General features: G+C 37.9%; 1 protein-coding gene across 6 annotated transcripts; it reads left to right on the top strand.

The window, feature by feature from the left end:
* The first annotated feature begins 653 nt into the window (after positions 1 to 653).
* On the top strand, positions 654 to 24603 carry kif1ab (kinesin family member 1Ab). Of its 6 annotated transcripts, none has more exons than XM_041992688.1 (48): positions 654 to 784; positions 1867 to 2040; positions 4693 to 4766; positions 4987 to 5166; positions 5322 to 5390; positions 5640 to 5818; positions 5956 to 6067; positions 6295 to 6372; positions 6534 to 6599; positions 6710 to 6727; positions 6848 to 6926; positions 7021 to 7099; positions 7389 to 7531; positions 9181 to 9311; positions 9399 to 9478; positions 9989 to 10064; positions 10183 to 10262; positions 10354 to 10460; positions 10542 to 10625; positions 10938 to 11118; positions 11230 to 11302; positions 11407 to 11497; positions 11603 to 11751; positions 12120 to 12298; positions 12521 to 12658; positions 12750 to 12868; positions 12986 to 13071; positions 13190 to 13325; positions 13553 to 13736; positions 13924 to 14014; positions 15527 to 15645; positions 15763 to 15818; positions 16142 to 16250; positions 16394 to 16460; positions 16581 to 16665; positions 16776 to 16881; positions 17190 to 17213; positions 17366 to 17480; positions 17594 to 17727; positions 17842 to 17903; positions 17999 to 18144; positions 18301 to 18489; positions 18593 to 18664; positions 19390 to 19499; positions 19797 to 19916; positions 20882 to 21074; positions 21186 to 21304; positions 21380 to 24603. In XM_041992688.1, exons 2-48 carry the CDS (start codon positions 1935 to 1937, stop codon positions 21435 to 21437), a joined length of 5052 nt encoding a protein of 1683 aa, XP_041848622.1. In that variant the 5' UTR covers positions 654 to 784; positions 1867 to 1934; the 3' UTR covers positions 21438 to 24603. The 6 variants fall into 6 exon arrangements, with proteins under 6 accessions (XP_041848622.1, XP_041848621.1, XP_041848620.1 ...); XM_041992687.1 differs by having other exon boundaries at positions 11212 to 11302; XM_041992686.1 differs by having other exon boundaries at positions 9112 to 9311; positions 18593 to 18637.
* Positions 24604 to 26548: the final 1945 nt, after the last annotated feature.

Genomic DNA, 26548 nt, shown 5'->3' with positions numbered 1-26548 from the left:
TGTTTAAAGATTTGACCATTGCCCTTCTGCTTTGTAGCTTTTTAAAAATGATTATTTTTTAATTTATTTGTTTGCTTTTTTGTTTATTTATTTTTGTTTAGTTTTTAGAGTAGAGATGTGAGCCAAGCAAATGTCAAAGTGGATGCTTTAACTGAAACGTGATGGCTAGTAAGAAATTAAAGTACATGCAAACAAAATCCTCTCAGGCTGGACACTGCCCCGAGTAACAGTGAAAACCTTTAGTTGGGTTGTACATTTTGTTCAAATTCTCAAAGAACATCCCTCGTTTAAATCCCAGTCTCCCATATTTGTCTCTGAAGTATGTTATGGTCCATCCTCTCTATCCTCTGCTGATGATGCTGCAGCTGATGTCATCTCTCCCTCTCAGCATCCCTGGCACAGCTGCGCCGCCATTTTCCCTGGTTCCACACTGAATGAGGGACGGATTGACGGCGCACACATCCTCTTGTTTATCCACTCTGCCGTCGCTCGTCCCTCCCCCTCTTGTCTCCCACTCGTCTCTCTCTGACGCACCGCTGTGTTCAGTTCGCAGCCCACCCAGCACCGCCGCCGCCGCTGCTGCTGAGGCTGAGGCACATCCCTGTTTGCCGGGCGGATTCTCCATGTATGGATGCTCCGTGGGAAGTGATGCTGTAGCCTAACCAAAGACAGAGAGAAAATACAGACTGCTGAGGAGATTCGAGAAGGAGGCACCGGAGGATCCTGGCGCCGTTTTGAATGGACAATAGATTCACTCTTTGCTTGTCGAGTCTCAGCTGCTAAGGTAAGACACGTCTCCCGTAACATGTTTTTCACTTCACGGTATCGGCGCGGATGGATTTTTCGCCTCGGTACTTTTCAAGGCCTCTGTCCCATATGAGACGCTGCGTCAGGATACTTGACGTTTGATTAGACCGTTTCCAAAAGCAGCGTTTGAAATGGGCCTACTGGATTTCATATTTTTAAAACCACCGCATCAACTTAATCAGACAAACACATTAAGTATAAAAACCTTAAATGTCATGTAAGGCGTAATAATGCGCACTGACCTCTTTTCTGACGCAGTGGTGGATGCTCTGGCGTCTGAGCTGTGAATGTTTACGCGGCCCGTGTTTGAGGTGCGGCAAGCAAAGCAAGATGGAGGAGACGACATATACATGGATGAATATACATAGAATTTAATGCATCTTTCCCCTTAAATTCTAAAATAATTGATGTTTTTCTAATTTATCATGGCTTCCAGTGAAATGCGGTGGATTCGTATTTATGTCCGATTGAGGGGCGGATAGATAAACACCGGGTTGTTGAAGTAAATCTAAAATGATTTTACATTCTTAAGGTGAAAGAGGGTAAAAAGATTTAATTCCCTGTCTATCAAATAGAAATGGCATATTTTTGAGAAGATTATGATAAATATACATTTTAAAGCAGAACATCTTTGGAGATGTGTATTTCCTTGGAGCAATGAGGTGATACAGTTTCATCACAAGGCCTGGAGTCATGGTGGGGATGCTGCCCAACGAATAAGCAGCCATTTTACTGAAGAATGGCAGGGATGCTGATGATCTCCCTGCCAAATAATGGCACAGTCATTTAGTCAGCATGTTTAAGGATCCAAGCTTTAATGCCAGTAGATAAACAGACCACCTAAGGAGAAGGTGTCATGTGTTAGTCTTAGTTGTTAGCAACAAGACTTCCCATGGAAAAAAAAGGAAGAAAAAAACAAAAAACAAAAAACAGTTATCCTGTTATGAGTAACCCAACTTTATAGACTTAATTATATATCACTTATAAAGGACATGTTGATAAATTGTGCTTAATGCTGTCAAGTGATGATGATTCTATTTTCATCATCAACCTGTACAGGTGTCAGGTGTGTGTCTGTAGCCACACAGATCTCCAGCTCTTCTACTCATCACACACCCACCTACAACATGGCAGGGGCTTCAGTGAAGGTGGCAGTGAGGGTCCGTCCCTTCAACTCCAGGGAGATCGGGAAAGAAAGCAAATGCATCATCCAGATGTCGGGAAACACTACGAGTGAGTTTGACCTTAGCTTGTTGGATGACTTTTAAATAATCCAGTTAAATTATAGTTTAAGAATAAGATTATGAACACTGAATATGTTGACTTCACTTATCCGCCAACATGTTCTCTGCCCACCTTGTTTTGACATAGTTACTGGAACCAAACTCATTTATGAGGACTAATTCCTTCTTAAAATTTCATTGATATATTTCCCAAAGTTCAGTTAAAGTCCATATTTGTAAAATAAATCAGTATGAATTATTTCTTACAATAGCTTCCTTTACTATGCTTCAGCCCCACAGTTTAAAATTAATTTTGTACCAAGTTTTATTCTTTCAGGTTTTTTCATTTTTATCTGTCATACAGGTAAAAACTATCTGGTGGTCAATTAAAAATCACCAACAACTTGTGGATGTGCATTTGACTTATAGTAAAGCCAATGATTAAAAGATGACAAGTTTTACATTTCTAATTATGTATGGGGAGACTGAATGTGTTTGGTGAAACAGGATATGTCTTCACAAAATTTTTGTGCCAGATATTAATCATTATTAATAGCAAAATATTTTCTAATGTTTTACAACACATCTATAATTAAAAAAAAGCATTGCTTAAAGGATGATTGGGCTAAAAGTAACGTATTATCCTTATTTTAACTCTGATTGTTTGGTTTAACAGGCTTTAATTTTTTAATAGTGTAAAAAGTCAACAGGGGAATTATAAAGAAAATGTGTTTTTTCCTTAGAAATGCAATAAGAGAGATGACAACACACTCAGTGTATTGTTATCAAATAAATGACTGGAAAAAAATTATTTGCATTGTAAGTAGGTCACAGCTCTTATGTTAAATATTCATGTCGTTGGAAATTAAACTGGTAGTGAATAGATTCTATATGTCTATAGATTCTGTATATTTCTTTAAAGATTAAAAATCTTAAAAATTATTGAAAAAAGCTGAGTCAACTGACATTTCCAGTCTACTCGCCTCAGTCACAGCATGTTTATCTGAATGATGAAGACAGTTCGATTCAGTGCTCATGGGGTTATAACCTCATCCTAGTTTAAAATCAGCCTTGACAGTACCCAAAAAAATCACTTTTGCTGTTTTGATTATACTTATTTGACCTACATTGAGGCAGTTTTAGTATTTCCCCTCAATTATTTGTCTCATCGGCAGCCTTGCCCTGCAGTAGTGGGCAGGGAGGCCGGCAGCATCTCTGCAGCTGGACACAGAAACAAAAGCTTCAGTCAGGCCTGAAGCCGGTCAGTGTGTGTAGGATGTAGCCATCGCCTCAGCTCTCGTCATGCGAGTTTTCAGGACCAAAAAGGCTTTGTTGTTCTGGTCAAGTCCAGACTTAGGGTCAGCTGATGTAAGTGTGTGTATGTGAAATAAGGGGCATGTCAGCCCATTGTGCCTGTGGATGTTTTTCATATCCTATTTAAAGCCAGAGGATTCTGGCTTTGATCCCTAACATCACTGGTTTTTTATTTGAGTTCTTAAATATCTACCAGACAAAAGGCTTTTGCTAAGGATTTCATACAAAATGTAAAGTTGTGCCATTTTGACAGACAGCTCAATGTTTTTTTTCATCTCCAACTGTACTGTTAAGTAATATACTTTGTGTATTTAAAGCTAATATCAAATTCATATCTTTGTACTGTCTTTTGCCTACAGAAGCCTCAAAGCCTAAAGGACAGTTGATCTCACTTATTTGTATGACTATAATCAATAACTAAAATTTTACAGTCACGACTGGCACATAACAATATCACTTGATTAAACTGATCGTGAAGGTGTTGTGTTTTTGTTAGGCTTGCTCTCATTTTTCTTTTAAATAGTTTTGTTCTTGTTGCATTTAGCTTCCTCCCTTTATTTGCCTCTCATGTTCTCAAGGTATTGTTTTTTTCAGGTTGCATAAACGTGGAAAAACTGCGGGACAAATTACTTCATTGTCAACGTTGGCAATTAAATAAAAACAAAGAAACAAAAAATTTATCTGAAAAAAACAACAACAAAAAAAGAAGAAGAAAAAGTATAAATGTGGAATGTTTTGTCACATTAAGACTATTATAATGTGTGAAAGTGGCTGCTACAAAGATTTGCTGGACAACATTATCTCCTTTTCTTTGTTAAAGGATAATCCCAACTTTCCTCTTCTAAAGTAAGCATAAAGGAAGGACTGAAACTCTGTGTTTAGAGCATTCAAATAGCTCTTATCATGGCAGCCACTTAGATGCTTTAGATTAATTTCTGTTGGTGATGGACCCCTGATTTTTATCCATTCTTTACTTCTTCTCTCTTAATTTAATTGTTGTTTTCTGCAGAGTGTTTTTGTACTTTTGGACTATTCCTGGATTTTGCCTTTTGCCTTACCCCATCAATGTTTCTCTGACTGCCTCCCTGTATGTAACCTTGACCTGGAGTAAATGTTTTTTTGGACTGTAGCTGCTGGGTGTCTTGCATAACCGTCCTGCTTTTACAGATACTACAGATAATGATAGAAAGGGAAAGTACTATTTTAGCACAATAAAAGAAATAGAGAAAGATACAGGTACTTGTGCAAATACAAAATAATTCACTTAGTGTTCACGCATTAGTAAATGCAGCTTGTTGGAGTGACTCAGCATTTTATGCCTTTAACTTACATGTTTTGGTCTTTTTAGCCATCCTGAACCCAAAACAGCCAAAAGAAAACAAGAGCTTCAATTTTGACTTTTCTTACTGGTCACATACCACGGTGAGTTTCAAGGCTTTCAGCAGATAAATCTTTGTCAGTAATTTATATTACCATTGATACATAACCAATGATTTGTTTTAAATCTAATCAACAGTATCAAAGTGATCAAACTTTTTCTGCCCTCAGCACTCTGTGTGTTTTTGATGTCTGTATTCATGCTGTGTGGAATGATGATTTTCTTACTCTCTTTATTTGTGCGCCACTGTTATGGTCTCTGCAGCCTGAGGACATCAACTATGCATCCCAGATGCAGGTGTACAAGGACATTGGAGAGGAGATGCTGCTCCATGCCTTTGAAGGTTACAACGTGTGCATATTTGCATACGGCCAGACGGGAGCAGGCAAAAGCTACACCATGATGGGCCGACAGGAAAAAGACCAACAGGGGATCATACCTCTGGTAAGACACAACAAACTTTTGACCAAGAATAAAACATTCATTCAAACTTTCTTGTACAGCAAATTTATCTGACTTAAACAAAGGTATGGGATTGTTCTCTTGTGGTTGTGTTTTAAGTGGTAAAGATGGTGACTGCCATGTCTTTGTTTTCCTAGCTATGTGAAGACCTTTTCACCAAGATCAATGACAGCAATAATGACAACAGCAAGTCTTACTCTGTGGAGGTGAGGGATACCTAACCTTTAACTTTTTAACCTTTAACTCCTAAGAGATTTAACTCATCAAGTTCAGAAGTTTCAATTGCTTTTTGTGTCTTATAAAATAAATAAAAACACATATTAAAAAGGAGCAACTCAAGATCTAATTGTCCAATCGTAAATTCATAAACACACATTCCACTCGTTTGTGGCTTTAGGCGTTCATGAAATCTGGTCAATAAGACATAAAACTTTTCTATGACTGCCTCCTCTTAGGTGAGTTACATGGAGATCTACTGTGAGCGTGTGCGGGACCTGCTGAATCCCAAAAACAAGGGAAACCTGCGTGTCAGAGAACACCCATTGTTGGGTCCCTATGTGGAAGATCTGTCCAAACTGGCTGTCACCTCCTATAATGACATTCAGGACCTGATGGATTCTGGAAACAAGGCCAGGTGAGCAAGGGGAGGCTGAACCAGGTGAATGGATGCAGACAGATCAGTAGTTTGCTCTGCGAGGGAATCAGCTGATTAAAAGATGGAGCCATCTGATAAAATACATGAGTGTGAATTTCTTTCCTTCTCTTTTTAAGAACTGTGGCTGCCACCAACATGAATGAGACCAGCAGCCGCTCTCATGCTGTCTTCAACATCATCTTCACACAGAAGAAACATGACATGGAGACAGACAACACATCAGAAAAGGTTTTGCTATAAAGTTCAGCTCACTGTCATGTTTACAAATGATCTGAAATGTAAAAAAAAGCTTGTTAACAAAAACAAATGAATGGAAAGAGATTCCAAAGACAGGAATTACTGTATGCTAACTTAGTAAATGTTAAATCTTCTCGATATGGAATTCATTCATTCATTCATTCATTCATTCATTCATTCGTTAATTCATTCATTCATTTTCTTCTTTCTATTCTTAGGTGAGTAAGATCAGTCTGGTGGACTTGGCTGGCAGTGAGAGGGCCGATTCAACCGGAGCCAAAGGAACCAGGCTGAAAGTAAGAGGGTTTTATTGACTCAAGAGCTTTTAATAGTATTTATGAGACTAGAGGGAAATTTTTCTTTGAAGGTTTCAAAGTAATCCCTAAATCTAAAATGTGCTCATGGATGCATTGATGGCTGCATAAATGACTGACTTTCATTTGTGTCTTTTTTTCAGGAAGGAGCAAACATCAACAAATCTCTGACTACACTGGGGAAAGTTATTTCTGCTCTAGCTGAACTGGTAGGGGTTTTACATTTTGCTAAAAGATTATTGATTAAGAAATTCTCATATTTCTCAGAAATTGATATTATTCAGATAACAAGCATTTTCTATTCTCTTTCAACTCTTAGGACTCTGCTCCAAACAAGGTTAGTGAGATTACTAACGGCATACAAATCATAATTTACAGCAGAAAGTCAATTTATTCTGTCTTTTAAATGTAAAAATAATGTTTTTACATTTACATGTTTCTTTGTTTTTGTGCACAGAATAAGAAAAAGAAGAAGGTGGAGAGTTTCATTCCCTACAGAGATTCAGTTCTGACTTGGCTGCTGAGGGAGAACTTAGGTTTGCAAACACACACACACACACACACAAAAAAAGGATTTTCCAAGTGTGAATTCACGTTCTTTGATAACTGACTGTTTCACTTATGTTTTAGGTGGAAACTCTCGTACAGCCATGGTGGCCGCTCTCAGCCCTGCAGATATTAACTACGATGAAACCCTCAGTACTCTCCGGTGAGACAAATGTCATAAAATCTCTTTCTGAATGTTATCACATTGGGTATTTTAACCTGTTATGTATTTTGGTGTTAATGACACGCTCACACCAAAAGTTCCATCTGATCGGTTTAGGTGGTTTTCTTCCTGTATTTGTTAGCTTTGTAGTTACAAGTGACTTGTGGACTTTTTTAGCACGCTTGCATCTACCATAATAATTACCTGATCAGGTTTGCTGTGGTGAGGCTGAGGAACTGTGATTTGTAGTCTAATGGCTTTACAACCAAGACGGCCCTCATCCCTCCAGGTATGCTGATCGCGCTAAACAGATCCGCTGCAACGCTGTGATCAACGAAGACCCCAACAACCGGCTGGTGCGTGAGCTGAAAGAGGAAGTGGCTCGTCTCAAAGACCTGCTTTATGCACAGGGACTGGGAGACATCATAGAAAGTGAGCATCACACTTGAAAACACAAATCTTAGTCTTGGTACAAGATCTTTCTTTCTGTCGATAACAGAGAATTAACTTGGAATGAGGGTAACTCTCACACATGGCCTTTTTTCTCCTCTGTCCTATCAGCGTATCGCTACATTGGCCCCTCCATCACTGGTTTGAAATGTGTGTTTAACTAGCAAGCCTGCGCTTTGCAACTAAAAGAAAAAAGAAATTCTCCTTCAAAACAGAAGAGACCACATTTATATTCCCCAAATACTGTTTCTAAAGCCTGATGATGGATTGAATTGAAAAAAATATGTAGAAGACGGAGTGATTATTTAGAGCAACACAAACATTATTAACTAAGTTAAACATGTTGGAGTAATTTTTTCTCAGGAATTATGCCAAATCGCTTAATTTTTAAACTTTTCTTTCGTTCATATTGCCTTGTTGCCATAACGCTCTTGTTTTTACTTTGTATAGAGTTGTTTTAACAACTCTTTACACTTTGCACCTGCAGACCAACTTAATCTGTTCTTCATTGCAACCTGATGTCTGTGATGCATGTTAAAGATGCCATTTTGATTTTGCAGAGTGCAAAGCTGCCACATAGAGAAGCCCGTGGCTTTTTAAGGTTGTTCTAATGCTCATGTAGTCAAAGTTATTCTGAAGCTACTAAATTTGCATCAGTTTTTTGGTGACTGTGAGAAAGTCGTAGCTCTAACAAGCCAATTAGCATCTAAAACCTGAAATTCCTTGTGAAATCCACACTTTTACATGATTCCTCCTTTCCTTCCTTTTTTATTTTATTTAAAATCCACAAAGCAAAAATAATTTATTAACTTTTCTTAAAATATTGAAAAGAATGTTTAATCTTTAACTTCATGTCTATGGAGGATCTGTTCATAGTGTTCTCATTTAGCTGTTTACAGAAACAGAGATTTTTGAGCAAAGGGTGCCAAAGGTTTATACATTAAAACACCCAGCTTAGTTCTGGAAGAAAGAACTGGCCAAAGGACAGCTTTTGAGATTGTTGTGTCTACGTCCAGGTTCTCTGTGTGGAGCTCTTGTAATAGAAGCTATGAATCAGGTGCTTGGAGGTTTGTGCTGCTGGCAGCTATGCTACCAAAAGCCGTGTAAAACAGTTTAAAAACATTAGTTTATGCTTTTCACACACTGTTTATTAGGTCTGTATGCATTATAGAGATGTTTCTATGGTAATTTTTTAAGTTTGTCATGACTTTGCTTGCAAGCTTGTTCACTTTGTTAATTTAGCTTAGCATCAGAAACAAAGCATCAGTTCTCTTGACATTTTGTACTCTTTTATGTGAGTTGCTCTTCTCTGTCTGCAATGGCTTTGATAAGCAAAGCACTTATGCTTCTTTGATCCATTTTTGAGCTTCTCTTCTTTTTTTGTACTCCTCCCTGTCGGTCCCTTATTTTTTTCCTTTAAAATCCATGTCTCTGCGTGTTCCTCTGAATCCCTGATGTCTCTCCTTGAATATCTGGCGTCTGTTCCTTCCTTCCTTCCTTCCTTCCTTCCTTCCTTCCTTCCTTCCATGCTCTCTTCCATGCACCGCCTCTCTCTCTGGCAGACCTGTGCGATTACAAGAACTTTGTCAATAATCGCCAGGCTGTCAATCAAAGGGGTGATCTCTCCACAGTGACCAACGCCATGACAGGAATGAGTCCCTCCCCCTCGCTCTCTGCTCTGTCCAGTCGTGCTGGCTCCATCAGCAACCTTCATGATCGCATCTTCAGCCCCGCCAGTGAGGAGGCAATTGAAAGGCTGAAGGTATGAAGGGGGAGAAGACAGGGATGTGATCTAAATACTCTTGTGATTGTGGGCTGTTTTTTAGATGAGTCTTTCTTTCACTAACAGGAAACAGAGAAAATTATTGCAGAACTGAATGAAACATGGGAAGAGAAGCTACGTCGTACTGAGGCCATTCGGATGGAAAGGTTTGTTTAGATATTTGTGGGTTTTGGTGATCATCTGACTTCATGTTGCACCATCATGAGGCTGTGGTTTAGCAGTGTTTACACTGGTTGTCATGGCAAATGGTACCAATTCTCCTCTAAGGATAGACTATAAAACCCCATCACAATTGGGCCCCTCTTTCATTGGATATAGCTAATTTAGTATGCTAATATGTTAAACAGAAACAGCTCAACTACTAAAAACACATAATTTGTATGCATTTAGTCATAAATAACCAAAACCATTGTTTATTATAGCAACCATTACAAAAACACAAAATCTGCTTCCGTTATTTCAGTTTTATATAAATTTGTGAATGCATAATGTAAAATACCTTCATGCTTAAAACACTTCCTAAATTCAGATCTAGATAAACATAATTTCTTTTTGAGTAATCCTGTTTAATAAATGGCTTTGTCAATGTTTTTATATGGCATATTTCATTACATGTAAACTCACTGAAATCATCTGTTATGACTCAAACTCCACAGAGAGGCCCTGCTGGCTGAGATGGGTGTTGCCATGAGAGAGGATGGCGGTACTGTGGGTGTCTTCTCCCCTAAAAAGGTAAGATGCTTGTCTTAGCTGGTTAACCCATGAGTACCACAGGCAACATATGAGTGTAATTTAATGTCTCAGAAGATCTGTTCTAACTCACACCAACACAACTATATTTCCCATGTAGACCCCTCATCTTGTGAACCTCAATGAGGACCCGCTGATGTCTGAGTGTCTTTTGTATTACATCAAAGATGGTATTACCAAGTAAGGCTTTAATATTTTCTCTTTCAGATTTAATCATTGCTTTACTAGCAGTTATTATATTTTATTAATGTTTTTTTTTTTTTTTCTTTAGGGTTGGCCGTGAAAATGCCAAGACTCGCCAAGACATTGTTCTCAGCGGTCATTTCATTAAAGATGAACATTGCACCTTCAGCAGCACCACTGGGCCTCAGGGAGAAGGTAAAGGCTGGATGTTCCTGTGGATGAACTTACACTGATGTTTTAATATTTTTATGTTTACAAAACTTTTCTCTGGATCAGGATGTGTTATCCTTGAGCCATGTGAGGGAGCAGAAACCTATGTCAATGGGAAGAGAGTAACCTCACCCATTGTTCTTCGGTCTGGTAAGAATAAATCCTCTTATTATTTATTAAAAAGAATGAGTGGGGAAAAAAAAAACTATCCTTTAAAGAGTATACAGAATATAACATATTGGCAGAAAGAGTCTGGATATGAATGAATGAATGAATGAGAATAATGCATGTAAGTGTTCTTACTAAACCACACTTGTTAATGGAGAAAGAGGCAACTTTAAACTTTTCTACAAAATAATTTAATCTCGAACATAATTTTTAATGCAATAGCTCTGACATTAGCTTTATTTTTAGCAAGCATGACATGATATTATTTCACACCTTTGAAATTTTATTTTTAAGGGAACCGCATCATCATGGGCAAGAGCCACGTGTTTCGCTTTAACGACCCAGAGCAGGCTCGCATGGAGCGGGAAAGGACGCCATGTGCGGAGACGCCTGTGGAGCCTGTGGACTGGGCGTTTGCTCAGAGGGAGCTGCTGGAGAAACAAGGCATCGACATGAAGCAGGAGATGGAACAGAGGTTGGTGTGGAGGATTTTTTTTTTTAATTTATGAAGATGATTATGATTTTATAAATCAATCATATTCATTATTACATTTTTGCTGGTATTAAGTAAATTCACATCTTCCAGGCTGCAGGAGCTTGAAGATCAGTACCGTAAAGAAAGAGAAGAAGCCAGTAACCTGCTCGAACAGCAGAGGCTTGTGAGTAAAAACACTATTTATGGGCAGAAGAATCATATTTATGTTTGCTTTCTATGTGCTATATCGTCACAAAGTAATAAAACATATCACATGTTCTTATTCAGGACTATGAGAGTAAACTGGAGGCCCTTCAAAGACAAGTGGACTCTCGATACCTGGAGTCACCCGAGGAAGAGGATGAGCCTGAGGAGGAAGGTGATACTATTACTTATTACTGTTAGAGATTTATAAAATAGCCATCTCTGTGTTGGTGCTTATTTGTTGGACGTTTTCTCACTTGTTGCCTGTATTGTTCTTCAGTGCCGTGGACAGAGCGTGAGACTGAGCTGGCATTGTGGGCTTTCAGAAAGTGGCGTTTCTACCAGTTCACTTCCCTCAGGGATCTGCTCTGGGGCAATGCCATCTTCCTCAAGGAGGCCAATGCTATTAGTGTGGAGCTGAAGAAGAAGGTTAGTTGTAATTATTGTAAGAATTGATATATTGTACATATTTTGTAAAATATCAAACCAAATCTTTTTATATTCTGACTTGACTGACTTAAATTTGTCTGAATGTTTTTAATAAGCTCATAAAACTCTTTTTGCACACATCAAGATTAACTTGAATGTATAATCAACCAGTATAATTTTATGCTTGTATATAAAGAACTTGCCATAATTTTCTGATTAGCTGATCTTCAGCTGAAGAATGAATTTGTTTAGCATGGCTCTGTAGTAAAATAATCCAGGTTAATAAGAGTGAGATGTGATCATGATATTAAACAGAAGAATGTAAACAAGAAAATACACAATGTTAAAACTGTGCTGTGTCTTTGCAGGTGCAGTTCCAGTTTGTCCTGTTGACAGACACTCTGTACTCTCCACTGCCTCCCGACCTGCTGCCACCCAGTGCGGCTAAAGAGCGGGAGAAACGGCCTTTCCCTCAAACAATAGTCGCTGTTGAAGTACAAGATCAAAAGAATGGAGCCACACATTATTGGACTCTGGAAAAACTAAGGTACCAATGATTTATTGATTAAAATAGTAGGTGTCTGGCTCAATCTGTGAAATCATTCAGTGCTCATGTCATTAAATGTGTATGTTAAGCAAACAAGAAACAGATAACATCTATGTTTGATATCATTCTCTTGTTATTTACACTAATTTCCTCCTTATATATCAACAAGACTTTTTCTTTCTAAATCCTTGTGTAAATTCCCTGTCTATGACCCCCCCGCAGGCAAAGGCTGGACCTAATGAGAGAGATGTATGACCGTGCTGCAGAGCTGCCCAGCAGTGCTGTGGAGGACTGCGACCATGCCCTGACAGGAGGTGACCCCTTCTATGACCGCTTTCCCTGGTTCCGTTTGGTTGGCAGGCAAGTCATCAAACTAAATTCTATTACTCTATGGCACAATAAATGCTTGTAGAAATGAAAAAGCTGTAAATACACTCATTCCTCTTCTCAGGGCTTTTGTGTACCTGAGTAACCTGCTGTACCCAGTGCCCCTGGTGCACCGCGTGGCCATCGTCAGTGAGAAGGGAGAAGTTAAAGGCTTCCTCAGAGTGGCTGTGCAGGCCATCTCTGGTAGGAAATATTAATTTTAGTTTCATCATAACTGCTGAATATGTCATAGATGTCCTTTGTTTTTTATGGAGATGGTTGTGACGTTAAGGTGCAACATCTTGTTTTGTCTCTGTTTAGCTGATGAGGAGGCTCCTGATTATGGCTCTGGAGTGAGGCAGTCAGGCACTGCCAAGATCTCCTTTGAAGACAAACAGTTTGAGAAGGTACTTGTACAGTGTAATCTCTGATGTGCTCTCTAGTCAGATATAGAAAATGAAAGAAGAGGACTGGGGTCACAAGTTTTTGTAAAAATGTGGCAAACCTGATATTGTGATGTTATAGTTCCAGACTGAGTCGTGTCAAGGTGGTTTGTCACACTCCAACACCTCCCAGGAAGATCTGCGAATTGTGGAGGGAGAGGGACAAAATGTTGAGATTGGAATCTCTGCAGATGAAGTCAACAACAACACCTGTGCAGGTGAGAAGAGTTGTGAGCAGGGTCCACTTAAACTAGACTGCAGATTGTGCATTTGGACAATCAGATTGATGATTATTAAACATCACATAACCTGAGCTTCGGAGCTTTGAAATAAGTGTTTGGCCCTCTATTTCTACAATGCATATAGCTCAAAGCTGACCCATCTACTGTAATAAATTTGTTTAAATATAAACATCGTTGTACATCTATTCCTCTGTGTCATGCAGCTACACTGGAGGTTCCTTCCAGCCCTTTAAAGAGTTTAGGTCTTGGTCTGGACCTCCCTCTGGAGCTGTCTCCAGAGAAAGCTCTTTCCCACCTGAAGATTGGCAGCACCTTCACATTCAGAGTCACAGTCTTACAGGTTTCCAGCATCTCAGCTGAATACGCTGACATCTTCTGCCAGTTTAAGTATGTTTAAGCATCAGAAAGTTACATTATGTTGTTTGGCTGGTTTGAATGTCTCTTATATTCTATACAGCTCTTATTTTATGCCTTTGGCAATTTCTTCTGTCTGTAAACAGACTGATACAACTAATAAATGTGACTCTGATTCTCCAAATGTGACTCTGATTCTCCAAATGTGACTTTTTTTCAGCTTTATTCACCGTCACGATGAAGCTTTCTCCACTGAGCCTCTGAAGAACACTGGCAGAGGACCTCCACTGGGCTTCTATCATGTACAAAATGTGAGTAGAAAACCATTAAATAAATGTTATTGTGAATTACTACGACCGATTGCTACTACTACAGACTTTACTAATCATTAGTGCTGCCAACTGATTAAAAGAATTATCGGATTAATTACAGTTTACAAATTATTTAATCATTATTAATCACCATTTGCAAGAATGCCTGAAATATTCCTGTTTCTACTGTACTGTATGGACAGAAAGAGCCAATGCTTAGTAATGTTTAGTGCTAACTGATCTTCATTTGAGTTTTTCTTATCTTCTTTACATTATAAGATCCCTTCAGTTGTAATAATCAGTTTAATATTACATAAAATCAAGACCTAAAAACATCTAATTTGGGCCTCCCTTTTCCTGGTCAGTACCCCCACCTGGCCCCCATCAAAACTTTTCTAGACCTGCCCCTGCATAGCAGAAATAGGAATAATTTCTACCACCTGTCAGCTACTTTGTTAGAGAACAGTCCTGCTCTGATTTGTCTCTCAGAACCTGTTTAAAATTTCTTTCATCACATTCATGGCCCCTAAATGATCAGATCTGTGTCTCCAACATCTGCACAGCACCAATGATTTAGAGAAGACACCCCTTACTTACTTGTGTTGTTTCACTCTCACTAGATATCTGAACCAGATCTTCATAGAGGTGTGCATGGCTGACTTACAGCAAGTAGATTTTACAGCTGCATCACTGCCAAACCTCATTAATACTGTATCTAATTGCAATAGGCTGTTGTTATCAACATTTTTCATTCTTCAGCTCCAGTGATGAGGGTCTGACACTAGACTGTTAAATGTTGCCTAATTTCCAAAAACAATACTTTTTGGGTAAATATATGCCAGAGTGAATCATAAATCGCTAATTTCCTCCTTCTCAGCTGAATGATAAACACAAGAGAAACAGTACTAAAGACAGAACAGCTGATCACGTACAGCCCTTGATGACTCACAGCAGGAGAGGGACGGGGAGAGTAGGAAGAGAGGAGGAGACGGTGCAGACACAGAAAGGACCAGAAAGCATCTAGAACATCTAGAACAGTTTGTGTAAAACTGCAGGAATTTTTTTTTCATTTTTTTTTTTAAAGAATGCAGGAATTGCGAGTGTTGAAACGCCCTCATTCTCTACGGGTGCAATGCCCTCAAATCCATCCATAGATCCAGCCGGCTTGTCTTGTTCCACCTTGCCTCTAGACACCTCCATGTCACGCTGCCATAAATGACAGATGCTCTGCATACGTTAAATGCGTTAAAAATTTAATTGCAATTAATTACATAAATTATTTACCTCCGTTAACACATTTTTTTTTACAGCCTTACTTTCCCTAAATATCAAGATCTTTGATATTTGAAGGTTATTTCCTGGCTGTACAAAGTCTGAATTGTATTTTTATTGTATCTTGATTTACCTTGTGTTCAGCACTTTGTTAAGCTGTTGTTGTTTTAAAATGCTTTATAAATAAAGTTGGTATGGTATTATTTTAATATTATTATTATTATTTTTTTTTTCTGTTAGATCACTGTGGAAGTAACCAAGTCCTTCACGGAGTACATAAAGACTCAGCCCATCGTCTTTGAAGTGTTCGGACACTATCAGAAACAGCCTTTCCCCCTGCTCTGCAAAGATTTGATCAGGTCAGAGGGGATTTGAGTTTTAACTTGCTAAAGCTCATTACAAGTTGTGATTTGATGTGTCTTTATGGGGGAAAAAATGGGCTGAGCAATAGTTTTGTGGTGTTTTTTTTTTTTTAGCCCACTCAGACCCTCCAGGAGGCAGTTCCCACGTGTGATGCCTTTATCCAAACCAGGTTAGCAACTGCAAGCATTAAAGTATATGTAATATACATACTGATGTTTGACAGAGCTTACAAAACCTTAAACTTCTCAGCTCTTTAACTGATTTCAGAGCCTAAATTATAAATTAATATATATTTTAATCTGTTTATGAGTCTGTAACTAGTGGAATGTAGTAGTTATGAGGAATTTGGTCAAATATGCAAACGGAGCATTTGGTACTTTTACATTAATAAGATTTAATGGGTTTTCATTATCAATACCCACTTATTTTTTTTTTTTGGAATAGTCTACATTTTCTTGTTGACACATTTGAACTTCCTTCTCTGTGTTTTAGTGCCAGCCACCAAGCTGAACACCCTGACTCGCTCCACCGCAGGACCTTGTCATGCCAAATACGACCTCATGGCCTTCTTTGAGATCTGCGAGCTGGAGGCTAATGGAGAGTGAGTCCAATCTAATTATGTTGCTACTAGATCACCATAAAAGTAACACAAAATGACAACAATAAGTGCACGCAGTAGGATTTCATGAGTAAAGTGGAAGTGAATGTTAAGATGTAACATGTTGATTATTTTTCTACCTGCAGCTACATCCCAGCTGTTGTTGACCACAGAGGTGGGATGCCGTGCCACGGGACATTCCTCTTACATCAGGTCTGACCATATTTCTGCATACTGCCACCATCTATCCAGTTGTGTATATTTAAATTGATACTTTTCTCTACTTGACTGAGACAAACACAATCACTTCCCAATCCTCTGGTGACTCTACAGGGCATTCAGAGGAGGATCACAGTTACAATTGCTCATGAAACAGGAAATGATATTGAGTGGAAAGAGGTGAAGGAGCTCGTTATTGGTGAGTAACATTTCTAGGCATGTCATATATTTGAGGGGAGAAATGGGAAATTATTGAAATTTCTTTAAAAAAAAAAAAAGAGCCAGAATTCATCTCGAATATCATCACAGGTCGGATTCGAAACACTCCAGAGGCTGATGAGACTATCATAGATCCCAACATCCTTTCTCTCAACATCCTGTCCTCTGGATACTTCTGGCCAAAACATGATGACAAGTATACATTTTCAGCTGATTTTGCATGTAGCAACTAGTTTGTTTTTCAGTTTTTATTGATTTAATATTCAAATAACACTTTCCTGCTTTAATTTGACCCCCCCCCTACTTCACACCAATTGATCAAATATTTTGCAGTATTTTTTTTTAACATTGTATTAATGTGTTTTTTACAGTCCAGTACTGCATTTAAAGCATTTTTCAGTTTGCATGGACCTGCTTTGTTTTCAGAACTTAAACTTTTAACAGCTGCAGTTAAAAGTTTCTAATTCTTATCTCGTTTCTCTTTTTTTCCTTTATAAATGGCAGCGTCTCCTTGGGAGTTGATCATAGGTATAATTTCTTTATTTTTATTTGTTTATTAATTTTTTTGTGCACCTTCATATTTTTATTTTTGATAACAAAATGGGCTTGAATGCTTTTCATTGAGCTATTTTTGTAGCAGCCGTACAAGTATACGATTCATGTAGTTTTTATCACCGTAGAACCTTCTACCGATTCGAGGCAGCGTGGGACAGCTCCATGCACAACTCTCTGCTTCTAAACAGAGTCACTCCGTATGGGGAGAAGATCTACATTACCCTCTCTGCTTACCTAGAGGTACACATGTGGAAAGAAATATTCATGAAATTGTAGCAGAAAGGTTCTGTTGTAGCCAGTCATTTAACACCTATGATTGTTTTTTTTTAAATTAATCTATATGCTATCATTAGATGGAGAACTGTACTCAGCCAACAGTTATCACCAAAGATTTCTGCATGGTGTTTTACTCCCGTGACACAAAGCTACCAGCTTCCCGCTCCATCAGAAACCTCTTCAGCACCGGTTGCCTCCGGCCGTCAGAAAGGTAGATATACGGAAGATATAGATACGCACACTCTGAACTGTTAACTTCCATAAAAAACTGAATTTTTACCAAATGAGAAATTACTTATTAACCCAGTGTTGTTCTCTTTTTCAGTAACCGTGTGACCGGAGTTTATGAACTTACTCTCTGCCATGTTGCAGACAACGGGAGTCCAGGTGATCAAAAACGGCCATAAAAATAACAAAGATTTGTTTAACTTATTGGTGTTTTCATGTTCTGAAAGCTCAAACTGTTTATTGCTCTTCATCAGGCATGCAGCGCCGTCGCAGGCGTGTGCTCGACACCTCTGTGGCATATGTGCGAGGAGAGGAAAACCTGGCGGGATGGAGGCCTCGCAGTGACAGCCTCATCCTGGATCACCAGTGGGAGCTGGAGAAACTCAGCTTACTGCAGGAGGTCAGTTTATTGCACCAAAGAGGTTGTACTCTCAGACTACATACTTTAATGGATCTTTTAAGCGTGTCTACCACTGTCTTGTATTTACTCAAGTGTTTGTTTAGCTTTGTTTTTGAGACCACATCTAGTGAAGTAAAATATGCTGTGGTTTTAAAGGTGGAGAAGACCAGACATTACCTGCTGCTGAGGGAGAAGCTGGAGGCAACTCTGCAGGCTGGACAGGAAGCGCTCTACAAGGGCAGTAACATCAGTGACTTTGCAAAAAGCCCTGTCTTCATCCACAGTATGGACAGCAGCTCCACCCCTGACAGCCCCAGCCAGAGGCAGAGGGAGCTGGCTGCTAAGGTGACTGCTGGTGTCTGAGGCCTCAGTACTGAGTTTTCTACTCCTTTTGTTTTGATCAGACACAAGTTCATTTTTGTTTTTTCCTTTGCTGTTCTCTTTCCAGTGTCTGCGTCTGCTGATGCACACCTTCAACAGAGAGTACAGCCAGGTGAGCAGCAGTGCCAGTGAGAGCAAGGTGAGCCCCAGCCCAGGCCCTCTAATCCGGCCCATAAATCCCTCTGAACCTAATGTATACAACTGTACCTTTACTAAATATATAACCCCCCCCCCCTCCTTTTTGTTATCCATATCTGTGACCTACAGCTATTTATCTTTCTTTCATTTTTCTGTAGAAGTTCTACTCTTATTTCCCCAATACCTCACCTTATACCAATTATTTTCATAAAACCCAAATCTCTTAACTTTATGTCATCAGTTATTAGTACCTAGCAGACCTGAGTGAAGTATTTCCTAGTTGGTTTCAAGCTGCTAAATAAAATATGCTAGATTTACTTCAGAATAATATTGACTCAGGTTGATAAATTAATTAAGTCTTCAATAAGCCACAATTCAAAAGTTATTCCTTAAAATAATTAAACATCGCCTTCTTCTTGTCCTGACCTCATCCCTCGCTGCCTCTTATCTTTACAAACTACCCAGTCTCCACTAACATAATAACTCTGCATGTCCTCTTTACATTTCTAATCAGCGAGGGGCTCTCAGACAAATTGAGTTTTGGTTGTGCAGTACATTTCTGGAAAAAATGACAAATTTCTGATTGAGTTGTTTTCTGAATGCATGTTTGTGTTGTCCTTGCTTAATTGTTGCTGGTTTGTTTTGTCTGTATCTGTATTTGTCTCTATTGTCTTGTGTGTCCTTGTTATTTCTGTTACTCCGTGTGTGTGCATGGGTGTTTTTTAGCTTTCTGAGATGTCTGCATCACTAATGAGAGAATCATCATCGTCTGGACTGAGCACGCTCACTCCTTCTTCTACCTGCCCCTCGTTGATTGATGGACATTACGACATGAGGTGAATAAATGCTTCACTTTTAGTCTTAACTTCATCAGTCGAATACAGCTTGTCATGTTTTGGAGTAGTTTTTAAATAATTTTACTTTAAAGTATTCTTTTAATTAGTTTTTTTTTAAACAATGTATTAATTTACATATTACTTCTATACCGATATTAGGAGTAATTTTGTGGCACTATTATGTGTAATGACAATAAAGGCTTTGATTGATATACTGGGTACTCTTAAGTGAGCATTTGAAACCCTCCTTTCTCCATTGCAATGATTATTAAAAACGTTGGGCTTTTTTGTGTATAGATTCACTGATCCTAGTTCTGGAGCATCCACACCAGACCTGGACCCATACAGTCCTGTGGACAGAAAGAAAGCTCTCAAAGGATGCACCTTTGTTCCAGACATACAGGAGATTCGTGTCAGGTCAGAAAACACAAAACATTTCATTTTGGATAATTGTAAAAATGTTGATATGCAATTGGGCATAGTACTTATGGCAAGTCAGCATCTTACCAAGCAGGCAGAGTGCTTTCAGTTTGATGGGAGCAAAGCTAAAAGTTACTCTTAACACAGATTAGATTTTTGTCATCTAAAATCTAAGAAATTTTATAGTTGTTCTAACAAACTCTACTCTTTCTTCTATTAGTTTTACATAAATTAAAAAATTATGTTTTTGTACTTTTCCATGCTTTTAATTGATTTTTACATTTTTGTTGTTGGTATTTTAGGAATAGACCAGTGGAATATTGAGTTGCAGCATATCAGCTGCAGGATACTTTGACACATTTCTACATGGAGTTTCTTTTTAAGAAAATATATCGTATATTATAGTATATATATACTGTATATTACTGTCTTATGCAAAAGTAAAATTAACAAAATAAAGCATTTAGTCAAATCTCTTAATCAGGGAGGTAAATCATCTCAAATTAAAACTGAGAGTGCTCCGACTGCCGTCTACTGTTGGTGAAACGCTAATAAAAAAAGCCACACAAATACTAAGCAACATGCCATCTACAACATCTAAATATTAAACTACTAACATGAATTAGGGACAGTAACTTTTGATTTCCATTTAGTTGTATGTGTCGTACTGTATGTATTGATTGAAAAAAAAATCAATACTTCATTTTCTTATATTGAAGTGGGGGATTTCTAATGATCTGATGATTTTAAACCTCTGCAGGTTGGTTATCACCATTTTCAAATTATTCCTTTTTTTAAGTTTAGAAAATTCTTTCTGGGGAATCTAACATTTACCATTGCTCTCTTTGCATATGTAGCTCCAAAACATGCTGCACAATCCCCTATAAAAAATTTGTGAAAGTTTTATTTGCCCCTCTGGAGCAGGTTTTTGTCCTAATACATATTTATTTTATTAAATGCAGCCCCATTGTGTCAAAGAAAGGCTATCTGCACTTCCTAGAGCCTCACACCAGTGGCTGGGTGAGGCGTTTCGTGGTGGTGCGCAGGCCCTATGTGTACCTGTACCGCAGTGAGCGGGACAGCGTGGAGAGAGCTGTGATCAACCTATCATCTGCTAAGGTGGAATACAGTGAAGACAAACAGACGTTACTGCGGGTATGAACAAACATCAGCTTAAATTTGAAACTTTTTGCTTAATATACTAAATTAACTGAAGTACTACATCTGCATGAACTTTGGTAACTTATGAGTATTTTGTGTCCACAGACTCCAAACACATTTGCTGTGTGCACTGAGCATCGTGGGATACTGCTGCAGGCTACCAATGACAAAGAGATGCATGACTGGCTATATGCTTTTAACCCTCTGTTGGCTGGGACTATCAGGTGGGTGGCAGAGAAAAATGTGCTGCTTTCTTTTATACTACTGAACCATTTCACAATTAAGTGCTGTCCTTTCAGGTCAAAGCTCTCCAGACGAAAGTCAGTCCAGTCGGTCCCGTCTGCTCAGAGGATGTGAGAGATGAACCAGTCTGGTGGAAAACAACAAACAATCCAATCTAAAAGCTCAGCTCATCATCTTGCTCTGATGAACACAAACCATATTAACAAAGATATCCTTCCATGTGATGACTGCCCCGATCGCTCCTTTGAGAACCCACCAAAACCCATCCTTTGTCTGGTTTTGCAGTCAACTCCTCAAACCCTGCATGGTGTGCTCCCTTCTGACCTTTAGATGAATTCATAGGAAAAAATGACCATTTAATCCTGATCATAAACTTCCTTCTGCTGGGCATTGGGACTAGTTCTGATTAGTTTTCATATACATGTAGGAATTATCTGTTAGGCTACCAGTTTCCTGTAAAAAGACAGTATGTGGCCAGTCCCTCCTTTATCTATCATCACTGAAACAAACATAAAAAATAAAACAAAACCGTAGTAAACCAAACACTAACCATTATTTGCATCAAGAGAAGGACAAAGAGAAAAACATCAAAATGGCTGTTTCTCTTCCTAGATCTGTGTTAAGTGCAGGTATGATAGCTCCATATGCATTTACCTTATATATACTGTACATTACCTCAGTTTGGATTGGCTTGGTGCTCTCTAGTGTATTATTTCACTGCAGAGGTTTCAGATAGCAAAGAGATGAATTGCGGTTAGTCATCATTCTAACTCAGAAGTAGCATAAAAAGCTGTTTGTTAGGAAAAAATTGTAAGCTGTTGTTCCTTTGTTATTTTTTTTTAAACTAGTTTAATGAAAACTGAGTTTATTGGCTTGACTAAGGCAAAATTATTCACTATATGGAGAGAAAAATGTCCTTGTCTTGTGCTTATTGTGTTTTGTTGACTTGTAGGTATAACCACAAAGGGAAGTTTATCTTTGCTATTATAAGTTTTCTGCACTGTTATTTATTTGTGACAAGACTAACAGTTTTGTTGCATGGCACTTTAATGTCTTTATATATTATTTACTGTTTTAACCAAAGCACTGTTTTCCTTTTTTGATTGTTTTTCATAGTCTTTTATTGTGCAGTTGTGTTAACAGGCAATTCAAAAGAATAACTTAGATTTAAACAAGTAATTTAATAAATTCCCAACAAACTGGAAAAATTGAGCTATGGTATTTTATATGACAAACTGTTTTAATTGTATATCCAACAAGCACTTATTCTGTTGGCGATGCTCCAACAGAGTTACTAGACTACATCGAATGAGTTCACTGTTTCTTGTAGCGCGATAAAGTTGACCTGTGGACCTGTAAACGGTTGAGGGCAGTTGCTTTGAGTGAATAAGAGCGTTGTTCATGCACCAGATAGTGCCTCCCTTTCTTCACCTTTTTTTTCTTTAAGCCCACCTTCAACATCTTAAACACTGATGCTAAAGTTAGTTTTAAGTGTCCAAGATTAAAATTTTTAGATAGAGTAAAATTAACAGCTATTGATTTTTTTCTGATTTGACGATCTGTCTTTTTTTGTAGAGTGACTATTATCAGCAATCCTCTATATTGTGTAATTGCCTGTAGCAGCACAGTACAGCATATATCTCACTGTAAATGTTGCCTTTATGAGCAGAGTCCCTCATAGCTTTTGTACTGTAGCTACTTGACATTTTACTGCCTGATGCTTGTGTCAGAACCCAGTAGCGTATGATTAGCACAGTGTTGTGGCTGTCATGTCCATGGATGATTTATTGTTGCTTTTATCTGTCTACATTGTACCAAGATGGCCCTAAATGTTACTTTTAGCTCAGTCAGTAGGAAGATAGTGTTAAGTGAAGAAAAATAAAATAATAATTAAAAAAAAAAAAAAACATTATAATTTTGGGTCCCATATATATTAAGGTGGATGCTATGAAGCCTCTTCCAGAGGAAAAAGCTATAACAGACACGGTCAGCCAGCCAGTCTGCCTTTCTAGTTTTTTCTTTTTTTTTCCTGTTATGACTTGTTATGACCAGTTAGTTGACAAACCTGACTTACAGTCAGTAAACAGAAAGGTTTAAGGGCTCTGTGTGCCACAGGCCAGCCAACCTGTTGAGCAGTGCAGCCTAACACAGTAAAAGTATGTCTAAATGCTAACTCGGTTAGCTACTGTAACAACTGTCACTGGTTACCGTTATTTTAAAGAATAGGATATATTGTGATTATTTGTTTCTAAAAGGTTGTGGGTCATCTTGGTATAAGTTCCTCTTTTTGTTGTTGTCGTTTTTGAAAAACTCTTATAGATACGTCATTGTATACTGTGTTGTCTGCTGGTACAGAAGACAAATGGAAAGTTTTATTTATGAAATTTTGCAGCATACATTATGTTCTGTAACTCTATTGCACTTATGCACAAAGCATCTTTATTTCAAATGATTTTATAAGCTGATGTTTTTAAAATATAATAATCTTATGGCCCTGTTTTTTCAGGAAAGGAGAATCAAAGCAGCTTTGTCTGAACAGTCAAAGTGCCACCACTGTCATTGCATTGACCAGTTTTAGTTTACAAATGGCATATGACTTGCAATGCCTCTTGTCCCAGTAGTTCAAGGATGTTATAATAAAAACACATGGCAAGTCAGTTTTAGCGTGCTGGCCAGTATTTGTTGAAAGGTACATGGTTGATTGTTTTATATTTGGCTTACTTTTAAATGTCATAGCTGTGGATCAAAGCATGCAGGTCCACACATTTTCTGCTGAACCTTGTCCCTCTCTCCTGCCTTACCGCTTGCTAATGACGACAGCTTTCCACTCCTGAAGTGCTGCTTGTAAAGTATTGTCATTCATGATCCTTGTAATTATTAACTGGACACCTTCCTCTTGGTTCTGTCTTGTATATAAATGGAGATGTCTGTGTTGGTCTTATCACACAGATATTAAAACTCTCTTTTCCTCTGTATACCATTATAATTAAGAAAAACTGACCTGCTGCTTTGTCAAGTGTCTCCAGAATGTGGTGAGCGCAGATCAGGGATCATCTTTGCACATCTTAGTGTGCATGAGGTCTTTATGTTGGACCATAGGACGAATCCTGGTTTGTACTGCTTGACTGAAGCAAACAGGTGTCAACATGTGATTAAATCTTAATCTCAATGCTCACATTTATCTTTTGAGTGTTCTGGAGTTCTTTCTCATGTCTGTGGACACATAACAGAAGTTGTCAAGAAAAAAATAAGGTGAATAAATAAATGAGTGTTGAAACTTTGGACATCTAAATGTGGTTTGTTGCCAATATAAGTTTTCCTTGTTCACACTTTTAATATCTACAAACTCAATACAGTTAAAAAAGAAAAAAGAAAAAGTGTGTCTAGGTATCGGTTTCTAGTCCTCTGCCGTCAACTTTGTCCCACTGAGCTGCATTATTTACAGCTCGTAAATGCTGTAGGAGATCCTAGTTATGCTAATAAAATGTCATTATAAAAATCACTATCCTCAGGGATCCAAAGTGTGTTTACGTCTCTTTATTTTAAAAATTATCTCCATGTTTTTGGAAAAGTCTACAATAACAAAACAGATTGCTGTGATTCGTTTTTAACCTTAAAGACGGAAGAAAATATGTTGTCATTATTTAATTTTTAAGCTATATGTACACAGTTGAAAAAGAATAATTTAAAACAGTAATCTTAATGTTTAACACCTTACATAAAACCACTGGATGGGTAATGTGTACCTATAGATTATCCTGAAATTGGCTGATACATACTGTTTATAATGACTGCATTTCCTTGTGCACCAATATACTGATCATGGTTGGATTTTTGGTTATGTATTATACTGGACTGCCAGAGGGTCCAATCTAGTCCACAGGATAACTTTAGTAAATGTGAAAATGATATAGAAGAAACTATAAACTACAATTTTAAAATGAAAAAAATAACTTTAATTTTTAATTTGAGTATATTTTTAAGTTTAAATCTAAAACATTTCCAAGGCAGGGAGATAACTTGTTATATATTTTATATCCTCCTCACTTAATAGATCTGGTGAGCTCAGGTGGTCAGAATTAGTACATAGATGTTGAAATTTACAGGTATACACATTTAAAATAACTTCTAGATCTTTAACAGTTACTCAGATCATAATGTGATTTCAATTCCAGATACCTGTGATTAAATGTTTAGTGATTTTATGGATCCATTGTAAGTTTTAATGCACATGCAAACATGTAAATATGTACAAGGTGGATGTAATATATATATCTTTAAATATCACCTTCTATGTACTTAATGTCATAACATCTATGTACAAACCATGTGCTTAGTTTTTGTTTCTTTTTTGTATATAATGGAATAATTGACAGTAAAAGACGGATAAAGTTAGGCATTTACTTTATCTTTAACTCATTATTTATCTAAAAACTGTGGTAAATTATGACCACAGCAGGATAGCGTTTGTGCAAACAAAGCAACCTTGTTAATGGATAATACGCCGCTTATGTCTGTTGCGTCACAGTTTGTACTTTTGCTCCAGGTGAACACATGTGCCAGACTGTGTGAGGCTGGTTTGTGCAGCCTTCCATTATTGATTATGTACCCAACATGTTCTCCAGCACAGTGGGGCCAGTCAGACTAATGCCCTATTAACAGAGGCAGGAATACTGGGCTTGACACAAAGGCCATGGACTGAGTCAGGGGCCTTCGCCTCTCATGTTTCTCTTTCCGTATCTATTCGTACATGATACACTTTAAAGATAGAACAACACACTTGTAGCTGTCTGAAAACAGCAGTTGACAATAGTAATAATACTGGATAAGGAACTAAACTATGACTAAAAACAGTGAGAGGAAACATAGTAGAAAATGTTAAACTGAATACTTTGAAGAAATGACACAACTACCAGCTTGACATGTATATGCAATGTATTCAAATATATGTATATATATTAACTTGTTCATTTTAAGAAGTAAGTAAAAGGAAATCATTTAACCCATCTTTAAAAAATTAAATAAATAAATTTAGAAAAAGGAAAAAAAGTCATAGTACCTGCAGATAATACTCTTTGAGGACATGAGTCGAAAACAAAGCCTCAACATTTGAGTAGTTATAAAATGTCAGTAACTCAAGCAGTTTTGCACTCTGTGTCCAGATTTGTCATCCAGCTTCATATATACACACTCCAACTTTTTTCTCCATTATTACAATTTTGCAT

This window comes from Melanotaenia boesemani, chromosome 8 (genome assembly GCF_017639745.1).
Source record: "Melanotaenia boesemani isolate fMelBoe1 chromosome 8, fMelBoe1.pri, whole genome shotgun sequence".
Classification (NCBI taxonomy): domain Eukaryota; kingdom Metazoa; phylum Chordata; class Actinopteri; order Atheriniformes; family Melanotaeniidae; genus Melanotaenia; species Melanotaenia boesemani.
Note: the sequence above shows the minus strand (reverse complement) of the source record. Positions and strands in the feature narration are given on the sequence as shown.